Below are 12,303 nucleotides of genomic sequence, written 5' to 3'. Positions count from 1 at the left end.
AGCTCATTATTGCCATTTTGAGGATTTACTTTTTCTGAGCCCTTTTTAAAGCCACGATGAAAGAACAAAAATATTAATTTCCACACTTTTTAATTTCAAAACTCAAGAGCCGGCCCAGGTTTCAACACATTGTGTTATTTTCAAGGTCAAAACGATTGACGCAATGCAATGCATTGAAACCTGGGTCGGTTGTTGAGTGTTAGAATTAAGAAATGGGGAAATTACCATTTGTGTTATTTCATCATGGATATGTCGAACTTCCACCAAATCAAGCCAAAAACGATTTTATTTCTTTTTGATATTTTGAACGTTTCCTAAGCCTCAAGAATCTCTTGGTTTGTCTCTTCAATAGATTTTTTCAGTTTTGCACAAAACTTAAACTTTGATCTATTGTCGATTACATTTTTTGTGACATGGATGACGTGCATAGGTTTACAATAACTGACTTCCTGCCGCTTCCACAGCTTGGAGAGCACTGAAACATGCTTCACTAAAAATATTAGTGTTGAACTCACCATCTTCAAGTGAATTGATCTCATTTTTACCAATCCGAGCGGCGCAAAAAAATCAATTGCATTAATTCCGGAACGCACCTCGTAAACGACTAACGTGATTTCATTATGAATCATATGAATTCAATAACAATGAAAATAATTCACTCTAACACCAATTTCCTTCATTTTTGGCGGACTTAAAGCTATCATTTTACCTGTCAATGAATAGCATACCTGAAATGGTCACTGGACTTCAATGTGAATAATGATCGCTTGGTTCAGGCTTAAGTTTCCTCATTTAGGAGATGGGAGGAGTGCCTATAGTGTTGCGATGGCCTTCCTTCCTTTTTGGGGGCTCAAACCAATCTCTTTTGGGCGGTATAACCTTCTCTGTACGAGGAAGTAAGGCTCACTTGGAAGTTCCCGTGGGTCATCGAGTCTTTTCACTACCACCAACCCTAATCCCGGGTCGTTTTCAATATTAAACCTCGCTGGCATCAATTAAAAAGCCTTCATTCATCCACGCCACGTGGACCGTTTCCCCGCTTACATCGTGGCGCCGATATGTTATTGCAGGGAGATTGGAGGAGGAGCTTGCGTCATGGGGCTACCAGAAGGCGCCAAGCGCGTCGCAATTAGGCAAAGTGAACATTAAATAATAAAACAAGAAGAAGCGAAAGAAGAGCGAGACTTTGGGTGGGAGTGAATTTCGCCCTGGACCCCTTCAGCACACTTTCCCATGCGGAAAACTTGGGAAATTCACGACGTACTGGGACGGGTGTTGTGTGGGGGCGTGAAAGGGGAGTTTTGCGGCTACGGGGAACGTTGTATTGCTACTCCCTTTGGGCCTACAGTGCGCAGGGGGTTGGCTGTTGGAGAAAGTAAAGCTCCCGAGGGGTTTTGGAAGGGGCAGTCTCCGCTTCATTTGGGTTGGAAATGGCGGTCGCCGGTGTTTTTGGAGTGGGTGGGGAAGGTGGGTATTTTTAAGGGGGGATTGGTGGGGGGGGGGGGGAAACGGGTGGTGCTGGGTGCTGCTTTTAAGATTGATGGCGCCGGGAGGCAGCTGGGATTGATGGGAAGGTCTAGGGGCTAGAGGGGAGGTATTGGGAGGGGATGGGGTGCTGGGGAATGGGAGGAAAAAGTGCCTTAAGTCCCGTTTACAACAACTTAACTTGGCGTAACATAAATTATTACGAAACAGACCAGATAAGGTTTCTCGGTTGGATAACTTTTACTTATACCACTTCTCTTTTTACTTCAAGGGACCCATGTTTCGATGAATAATCATCATTATCTCATCATTAATCATCATTAATCAAGTCCCGTTTACAACAACTTAACTTGGTGTAACATAACTTTTTACGAAACAGACCAAAAAATGTGTCATGGATGGATAACTTTTACTTATACCACTTATCTTTTTAGAGTAAATGACCCAGGTTTCGGTAAGTAATCATCATCTTCAGGCGTAAATTATTATGTATTTATCTTATCATTGTAACCTAGTTACTTAACGGAGGAAGAGATTAATTTTGAAACGGACGCCAGAATAGGGGAAAAGGATGGGTAAAGATATTCGTTTATGAGAGTTTTTTCAAGGTTATTAATTAAATATTATAAATTAATAATATTTTCCGCCTGATGCTGATGATCATTCATAAAAACTCGGTCCGCTTTATGTAATAAAGAAGTGGTATATGTAAAAGTTATCAAACTAAGAAAATTTATAATGGAATATCACATATAAATGAGTTACAAACCAAACAATCTCAGAAATCGCGCACAAATCGTTAAATCTACATATTTTATAGAAATAAATGTAAAGATATGTATAAAATCCCAATTTGAACTGTTCATTCCGTTCAATTGATTCTGGATTTTGTAAAATAATTTAAGATTTAAGCTTCTTTTTCACACAGAATTCATTTTACACCGGCAAGGGTACTCATTCGCCATTTAAATGATTTACCTTTGTAAAGTGGCTGCTTGGGGTGAGTTTTGCCCTCACCGGAACTGCCATTGGCGTGAGAATGGGATAACGAGTGTTTTTATTTATCTGAAGAGACAATACTATCTATTTTGCTCATTTAAGTATTGTCGTGTTTGTGTATATGTTTTGAACTGTGCCTTATTACCCTCGGCCACGCGCTTTGTGAGATGGATTGCGGGGTAGTATGTATGAAGATACTCTTTTGGATAATTGATCAGAATTCAGTCCCACGCATAACGACTTAACTCGTCAAAACTTGATGTAACATCACCCAAACCTATGGGTAAAATATTCCACCAATCACGGCTCAGACCGAGTAATAATCGTGAAATCAATTTTAGAGAATAACATCCGAATATTCAAGCATGATGGAGTGGTATTTTCCACATTGAAATAAATACTTGTAATTTTTCTCGATTACAAAACTTATTACGAACTAGGTTTCAATGTTGGCACATCAACTCTAGTGTACAACTACCATATGGTAATTTTTCCTTGGAGATAATGTGGCAACATTGAAACATAGTTTCTAATACATTTTATAATCGTGGATAATTGCAAGTATTTATTTAAATAAGATGAAAGAGAACATTCGAATGCTCATGTGACTGTCATATTACTATAAATATTACTACCATCTCTTCTACTGGCTAATTTTAAGAGAAATTATAGATTATCTCAAATAATGATTATCCCAAATCTAGTCACGCCATTCCAAGTTGTTACCAACGGAAGCTCTTATTGAGTTTTCAACTCCATAGTTAAGTTAAGACGTGCTAATTTGTTGCGGGCAAGGGTTTAGGGTGGGGGAGATAGGTTGGGAGGCGTACAGTTCGGCTCACTGGAGGAGATTAACGTGGAGTTAAATGACCACGCCAGATATTAGCGGAAAAGTGGTACTCAGGTAATTAAAGTTGAATCTGATTTGCCCTTCGGCCCCTGCGATCTGATTGGGGAGGGGTCACTTGCGGTCGAGTCAATTTAGGATCGGCGAAAAATATCGCTGGCCCGAATTTCGGGAAATAGATGGACTCCCTCCCCCCACCCGTTTAACCACCTTCCTCATTCTCCCACACTCGAATTCCCGGTAACGTTTACAATCTCCGTAAAAGCCTGTTCGCCAGGAGTATGTTTAAGACACTGACTGACCTTCCATTTGGGACGTCGGGCCTTCTGCCGTTTGACCGCCCTTGATCCGTTGATGCAAATACTGCGGGGAGACGGCGGGACTCTGTCGATTCGATTTTCCTCAGGGGAAGGCCTGACGTGCATCACACGAATAATTATTGCCAAGTGTATCCTACTCTTCGTGCCTGCTGTATAATCTACCCCCATCTATTTATCTACCATTGGGTTGAAGCGGTGAGTGAGGGAGCTGTGCAATGTATGTTATGGTATGGTATTTGGAGGAGGCGATCGACAGCTGAGGTTATTTGCGCCATAAGGGAAGGGTAAGTAAGAAAGGAAGGAGAGAAACCCGGCGTCGGCATTAACCTGCTCTTAACAAAAGGCCTCACGGGGACCACAACATAACGTCCCATCAGACGGACGGAGTATTGCGCTTGAAATGTCCTCCACACAACACTGTGAAATATACTAACATGTACAGTCATAACCCATACTTGGGACAGATTTTAGGCCCCTATTAGCCGAGGCAACCAGACGCGCCACCAGACTTTCCACCGAAACCAGTCGCCTGAGCCCCAAAACCGCGCCTTCCACCTTGGGTTGCTCAGGCCGGACCACCGGACGCGCCACCGTTGGCGCGTCTGTTTGCCTCGGCTAATAGGGGCCTTATGTTCTAATGTAAGTAATAATATTATAAGAAATGCAAAAAAATTGTAAATGTTAGCCAAAATATAAAGCCCTTGCACTGTGAAAATAAGGAATTGTTAAACCGCCATTTATTTCTATTTTGTTTTTTTTTGCTATACCAAGTTAGGGTTACCTCCCCCTCAATTGGGATATATTTGTTTTATAATACCTATACAATGTTAAGACTGAAATAAAATAAACTGAAATCAAATCTGGATTTTGGCTTTGCTGATTAATAAATTATTATGCTTCGCACATCCGATGAATTTCACAATATTTCATCCTGGGTGCTTAAGGATAAGTGATTGACTTTAATTTTAATCAAATATGATAGTAAACCCGAGATGCACAGATGTGACGGCACCAGTCTTATGAATTTATACGGAAATTCTTTGTTGCTATTGAGGATAAATTTATGCTTATAATGTAGTAGCGTGCAATGATGTTTATTTAGATTTCAACGGCAAACACCACTACATACATAGGAGATAGCTGATGGCGAGAGAAATTTTTACTATAAAAGTTATATCTAACAGGCTGTCAAGAGGATGCAGCAACAATAAATAACAAAATGCACCATTTTTATATTCGAGTTCCTTTTCGAGGTCACCATATTTATATCGATACCTCCACTGCATAAACGCTCAACAATCGCTCACTGAATAGAATCCGCTCATCTAGATAGCCTTTGTAGTAATAGATGAGCGGATTTGATTCGGTGGATGATTGTTGAGCGTTTATGCAGTGGAGGTATCGATATTTGAGTTCCGTTACAGTAAACTTGATAGCTCGCAAGTAATAATGGAATAATCGATCTCGATTAAAATAGAAAATGGAATTTTAAAAGTATACGATCGAGGCATTTGAGATAGAGCCTTGATCTTTGATTTTCTATCGAAACTCGATTAACGACTTCGATCTTGACAATTTCACTTGATCTCCTCACCGTCCCTATTGGCTCATAATAATTCCGTGCGTCCCGAGTGAAAAAGATTTATCGAAGGCCGGTGAAATTGGAAAGCACGCCCTCGATCATCAACAAACCATCGCAATCAACCTTGACCTTTCTAAAAAAATTAGTGAAGCCGAATGGTTCAAAGTAGCGATCCTAAAAATTTAATTTGCGTGCGTTTGTAAATTTTTTTCTGCTAATAATTGACGCATGCATTATTCGTAGATTTATTGGGATTCTTTTTTCGTACATCTCAAATGTGTATTTTGAGTGTTTTTCTGTATAATAAACATATTTTTGTACAATCTGCAAAGTTTTAAAAATGAAGCGTCAATTCTTTCAATTAATCGATATTTCGATTCAACTTTGGATTCACAACGAATTGATAAGTCGATATTTTCATTTCCATTAAAAATTGATTGCTCGAAAAAACGATTTTGACCGACATTTTTCTATCACTCTTCGCAGACTGGAGAAGAAGTCTACAGAAAGGCAAATCTCGTTTCCAAGTTGCTTGAGGATTGAAATGGAGCTGTGATAGAGGCAGAGTGACTATGCTGAGACAGACGCCGATCAATTAAAATATAGAGGAAAAGAAGCCCTTCCCTATAATGAAGAGGCCATGAGGAATTGGAAGCCATGACCTGCTGACGAAATTTTCTTTCCCAAGACGTGTTCATGTTGCGCTTGGAAGTTTTTTTTTCCTTGGTTGTTTTTTTTCTGATCAAAAACGGTAGTCATTAAGGGGTCAATCAATGCCCGTCGATATTCTGTCCAAATATGGTTGAAGTCTTATCTTAATTTACCTGTTTAGCTATAGGTACGGTCCGTCAAGAACACGGGTGAATAAATGCTTTTAGGCTGATAGTGTTAAAACCTTATTTAAGTATATCGGGACTAGCCACGGTGATAACTTTTTACGGAGTCACCCGCAATGCACAAATAGTGCGAAAAATCCACAGAGGAAAAATCATTCGCCTTGACCGGGATTCGAACCCGGATCCCTCGATTTCCGCAGAGGAGAATGACGCCTTGGTAGCTTAACTGGCTAAAGCACTCGGCCGGAAATCGAGGGATCCGGGTTCGAATCCCGGTCAAGGCGAATGATTTTTCCTCTGTGGATTTTTCGCAGTGTTAAAACCTGTAATTAGATTTTATGTATTAGTTAAATCAAGTTAATTTATCAGAGCCCAATGGAACAAAATTTAAGATGCCTAATTATTGAATATTATATTGCCATCAAAAGCAAGTAAGCAAAATTTCAAGCCGATCTGACAATAGGAAGTGGGTTAGTCAATTGCAAGATTCAATTGATGAAACAGACACACAGACTAAGCAAGTTAAGAAAAAGCGTGTTAAAAATATGTTGCAATATTAAATTTTTGTGGAGTCATCTGGTGGAGAAGTATTACTGTTTGTATTTCAAATGAATTTGTCACTATTCAAGTAAAGTATTTCTTTATCGACTGCATTTGCAAATTATTTTCTGTGCTTAAAATGTGACCACGCATCATCTATATAAAATTTTTCGTAAGTTTTCGTATTTATAAGTATTTTAAGTAAAATGTGAACTAGATTGCGTAGTCTTTTGTTATGCTAAAGGGTTAATTTGTCTTAAGTAAAATTAAAATAAATTTCAGGTAATGAAGGTGAGGTGATCAAGTGGGTAGATGTTAGGGCTACTGTTGAAAGGTTTCCTGGTTCACATTCTGTGTTAAGCCTTCGTACACCCAAACAAAATTCATCGTTGTGCGATGTTGCCTGGGGAAAGGATCTGGCTCCTTTACCCTGATTTTGATAATTTTATGCTATTGACTTAGACTGTGTTGAGCTCTACCCTCACTTATTCAAACCAACCTTCAGGTTGAATCACTGAGGTAGTAAGAGTAAATACAAGTTTAATATATGATTCCTGCCACGTGTTGATTTTAGTTAATCCCTATACTTTGTGACCCTCAGCTTGTCACTTCTTTATAGGAATGAACTGTGATGCACACCAACACCTATACGTCGTATACGCCGTGCTTATCAGCGTACAATGCTTCAAAAGCGTAGGTTATGCCGTAGAGAATGAGTAATGGCAGGGCCGTCAGTTCAGCCGATGATTCCTACTAATCAGTATAAAAACAAATGTGAGATAAACACGTTTTATGACGCTAAGCCGTAGCATTGTTCCGTATTCACAAGTTATCTATCGTGACGAATTCAAATAATGTATAGGGATGCAAAATAAATGGATTAATGAAAGGACAGAGAAATGTTTTACATAAGTGAACCAAGTAACACTGATTTCTATTAAAATGTCCTGCGATGTGTGTACTTTTGTGCAGGGTTCTAAGATACTATCAAATGGAAATGTAGAATCAACAAGTAATGAAAATGGATGAAAATTACCTCTAAAAATTCTTCATTCCCATTTTTCTTTTGTGAAAATCGTCCGTATAATTTGACGTAAATATTTATTGTGTGTCTACTGTGGGATATGTCTCAAAAGATAGTTACCTCAGTAGTTTGCAACGGTTCTTTCATCCACTGGTAGCAACAAGAATCCAATATGCTGACTGTGGAACTGCTTCGCAGCCAGTGCCAGGGGTTAGGTCCCTTTTTTCTAGAATTTAGTCTCCAGAAGCTGACAAACTGATCGGAGAAAACTATGAAGTAAATTTAGGAGAGATATTGCCTCACGTTCATGGTTGAGAAAATCCGAATAGCTTTTCAAAGAACATTACTTACGTTTTTAGTACCTTTCTTTAAGCTTTATTAGCCTTGCAATGGATATCACGTAGATTTTACGGTTTTAAAATCTAAAAGACTCTCCGTGTAATCATTTGTTTACAGCCGTTGCCATGGATCATTATTTCCCGCGAATTGCACAAATGTTAGCATTTTTACCATCAGAATTATGACGAATATTTCTCGGGTTTGCAGCCAGGTTAGTGCTTTTATACAAGCCTTTTGGCAGCCAGGTTAATGGTTTTATACAAGCCTTTTGGCTTGTATAAAACCATTAACCTGGCTGAAAACCCTAGAAATATTCGTCAGAAGTATTCATCAGGAAAAATTAAAATCGTTTATCAGAATTATGAATTTACTGAGACAGTGAGAAAGTGAACTCAATTGGTATTTTGTATATATTTTCAAAGTGAGGTTATATATTGAACTGAAGACCGGATACGTATAAAAACCCCGTTAAAATTAATAAAATAGATTAAAAAAACTTAGTTAGATCATTCAGTCGAACTACGCTGAATCGTAGATATATTCCGTTTTTACAAGTTTTCTGTCGAAACGAATTCAAATAACCGCTGGGAATCCAAAAAATATGTTTTATTCGATTTTTTTGATTTGAATTCTAAGCGCATTAGATCGTGAATTATTATAAAGAAATAACAGTAGGTACTTGCTACTTCGCGACCTTTATCATATAGCGCTAAAGATTCCTTTTTCGTAAAATGGAAAACTAAAGGAATTCTTATACTTTCTTAAATCTTTTTAGTTGACACATTTGGAGCTGGTTTTATCATTTTTGCGTCCTTCCTTTCCCAATTTAAGAATTCATCCTAAAATTTAAACCAAGATTTTTTAGAGGTTTTCATTGCTTGTACTATTTGGTTGACTATATGCAGACCGCAATCAATTTGGATATTTTATCTTACTTATGTATTTTTTAGAAAGGTGTTTCGTATAATAACAATAATGCCTCTAAAGATCATAGGTACCCCCAATTACGATCATTGTAATATATCCAGACAACAAGCCACTCGCCTTGTGAGGCGGCTTGTAGAGTAGAATGTAGATGGATGTGGATTCAAATAACAAGCATAATGTCACACATGTGCAGACGGGACTTGAACCCACCGTCTCCGAGGCAGCCAATTCTAACTCGTATATTTTGTCATTGGTCAATTCCGCATTTGGTTAAAAGCTAGGCATAAAAATTCAATGGGGCACGACGGTTACTACCTCATCATCCACATAAGCCTCAGAATATACCCAATTGAATCATAAAACCATTCGACCCCATTGTATAAAGGAAAATTTCTCCTTTATAGGGTTAAGCCCCGGCCACTCACGAACTGGTGACGCATAATCGTGGAGTCTCTTCACGGACTTCGAGTTTCTCGCTTTGCGTAGGGGAAGACTTCTGACGTGCATTCTACAGTTATGTCTTACGCAGTTTGCAATATTCCTGTGAACAGATTGGTATCGGAGGTATCTTTGGTTGAGGATCTGTTTTTAGTACTGTTGAGTGAATAAACGAACATAGTGCATACGTTTAACAGTGTTGCTATTGATGCAAAGGGGAAGAAAAGGAATTAATGTAGCATAAGTTTATTCCTATGCACGAGAGTGATGTTTATCATATGTTCTGTTGCCAGCGTTCAGTCGGCTAGTTATATACCCACCCAGTGTTTGCCGAGCTCGCCCCGAAATAAGTCGCGGGCGTGGGATTTTTCTACATAGGTGGTCAGTTTATTTGGGCCACCTCGCTCTGTGAGGATTTTTATTTTAGTGACGGACGTTGGATTAAAATATGGAGACAGCTGGCGTTGCCTGGTTTTACTGTTTGGCTCTATTAACCAGTAAGAGGAGGGAAAGGACCTTCAAGCAACTTTAAGGAAGGTGAACTAGCTGTTCAGTGTGGGTGAGCGGAAAACATTTTTAATGCATAATATGTCCTTACGTATAATTTTACGTTTTAAGATTTTTCCAGTTGACTTTACAATACTAATTTAAAAACGGATTGCAGCGGTTGACGGCACATATTTTCGACGGCTAATCTTGCTATAGCCATAATTGAATAGTGTAGAAAAACCCAAAGGTGGAAGGCTTACAGGGAAATTGATTGGCTTTAAGACCGCTGAATGCTCAAAAACTGCTTCGAATAGTATTGACGGGACTATTCAGCCAAGATTTTAGCTGAATTATCATTTGCTTTTTCATTATTGGTCAATAAGGATTCATAATACACTTAATACTTGTTGCATGTGATTTCATGGATAGCATTATTATCTTATGATCGAAGTTTTCAGAATCTGTTCCCGCATGGTACTATTTTAAACTCAAAATTTTTAGAAATTCTCCCTGAAGAAGATGTCTGTCGATATGTTTCTGTTGTCGGGAGATGGAAACCGAAAGCCTTACATTAGACTTTTATTCTTAAAACTTCAACCTAAGGACATTACTGGTAGCCCTGCAAATGGTTTTTTCAAGGATAACTCAGCGTTTAAACCCAAAGGTATTGTTTTGAATGATGAGTATATGCCTAAGGAATGGGTTTAATTCCAGACCTTTTATATCGGACCAATTCCAACTACAATAGGCTTATTCACCAATTATTTTACTGTCGATTATAATAGTCTTTTAGAAGTAAAGACACCTGTATTTTGCCGTGTATCGTTCTGTTGAATAATTCTCGAGATATTCACGGTTAAAATGTGACGATGCAAACCATCTCGAGGTGTGTTGATGACATCACGCGCTACGAACGAGAGGATCACCGTTGATAAGCTACCAGTAAGCTCCTCGTATCAGCCTCGAGTTTTATTTTTGTTAAATCTTGAGGGAAATCATGACTTCTAGAGCGGTTCTCCTTGAGCGTGTTAACAACTGGAGCTCTAATCACGTCATCAACTTTTGAAAAGTGGGTGGCAACGTTCGCGGTTTTTTTATTTTTAAATTCCCTTCGATCTAGATTATAAAATAATAGCTATTTTGGGTCTGACGATATTGATTTTAAAAACTTATCGATGAAGTGTTGACTATACTTTGAGAACTACCCGTGGCTAGTGGGCAGGATTATTAAATTGTCCTGCTGCAAAAAGGTTCCACGTGTAGCTTGACTTAACTCGTTTGGCCAAAAATAATTTTTTTCCTGTGTTCGCTCGCCTTCCCTTGCTAATATCACCCCCAACTTCCGTCCTAAAACTTTTCTCCTCGCAGCTCAGAAAGTATTTTTAGCATATAAATTTCCTGCAGCACGGAGAGAATTTTACATTCAAGGAATGTGGAAGAAAAATTGCCCATATGCTACTTTCTTACTTACCTCATAGCCCCATCCGACTTGAATTCCTGCTCCGTATTTATTCAGGAGTTATATCATTTTACAATATGCTCTGATACATTAGTATACCCTTGTTAACGTTGAAATAAGTACCTACTATATTTTAAACTTTAGTTCTTTCATTATTAGTTTACATATGATAATAGATATATATTAGGAAGTATTGGCGGGATAATGATTGACTTTGTGATGGGAGAATAGGGTGGTTTCCTATTGTTTTTTTACTGCCTAAATCGAAAGATTAAGACTCCTGGAGTACGTATTTCACGCTTTTAGATTTTTAAATGACGATATCTATTTTTAGCGATTAAATGAAAAGTGAAAAATTTCAAGCGCGCGAAAACGCGACGGCTATGTATGAATGCTGGGAAAACGTTGAGTGATGTCATTCTGGTTCCCGCTGTCGGCATGTGAGGTGACCTTGGGGCGAGGCTTTGAGCGCTGATACGATGCAGGCTGCTAGCAGTTAGCGCTTGGCTTAAATAAGGATTATTAATACCTTATCAAACGAAGAAAACTTTCCGTTCTTAGCCAGTTTTAATAAGTGATTATTAAGAGATGCTTCCCTGAGCTCTGTGCCTCAAGCATGCATTGGTAATCTCATACGATGTAAAACTCCTATCTACTCGTATAGAAACTAGGTCCCTGTCACGTCACGTGCAGTGGCATCGCATGGGCGCCAATCTGGCCTTTTTCAAATGCTGTTAAAATTGACCATTGCCATTCGTCTAAACTGGGATTTCTAACACCAAATAATTTGTATATTATTAATACGCTAATGGTGGGTAACGAATCGCAATCAATGCCTTTCGTTTTCTTTGATGAAGGAAACTACCCTATTGTTTCACGGCAAAATATCGAGTACCAGGAACTTATTTTCCTCGTTTTCGGACGTTTCGTAAAATTTATGTCGAAGCCAAGGTTTGTACTGGTTAATGAATGTCATGTTCAATTTCATCCATAACTACGAGGATTGCTAAATAATTTA

General features: G+C 38.6%; 1 protein-coding gene and 1 non-coding gene across 2 annotated transcripts in view; one reads left to right on the top strand and one right to left on the bottom strand.

The window, feature by feature from the left end:
* The window catches only part of LOC124166868, a 45,328-nt gene extending 37,254 nt beyond the window's left edge, over window positions 1–8,074 (bottom strand). Inside the window, exons 1-2 of the mRNA XM_046544580.1 lie at window positions 7,985–8,074; window positions 7,754–7,902 (exon numbers count right to left, since the gene is read on the bottom strand). Of these exons, the coding sequence (XP_046400536.1) occupies window positions 7,754–7,780 (27 nt within the window). The 5' untranslated portion in view covers window positions 7,781–7,902; window positions 7,985–8,074. The remainder of the gene's footprint in view (window positions 1–7,753; window positions 7,903–7,984) is intronic.
* Window positions 6,281–6,353, top strand: Trnas-gga. The gene has a single exon. It is a non-coding gene; the product is annotated as a tRNA-Ser (tRNA).
* Window positions 8,075–12,303: the final 4,229 nt, after the last annotated feature.

This window comes from Ischnura elegans, chromosome 10 (assembly GCF_921293095.1).
Source record: "Ischnura elegans chromosome 10, ioIscEleg1.1, whole genome shotgun sequence".
NCBI lineage: Eukaryota > Metazoa > Arthropoda > Insecta > Odonata > Coenagrionidae > Ischnura > Ischnura elegans.
This window is presented reverse-complemented; position numbering and strand designations above follow the sequence as displayed.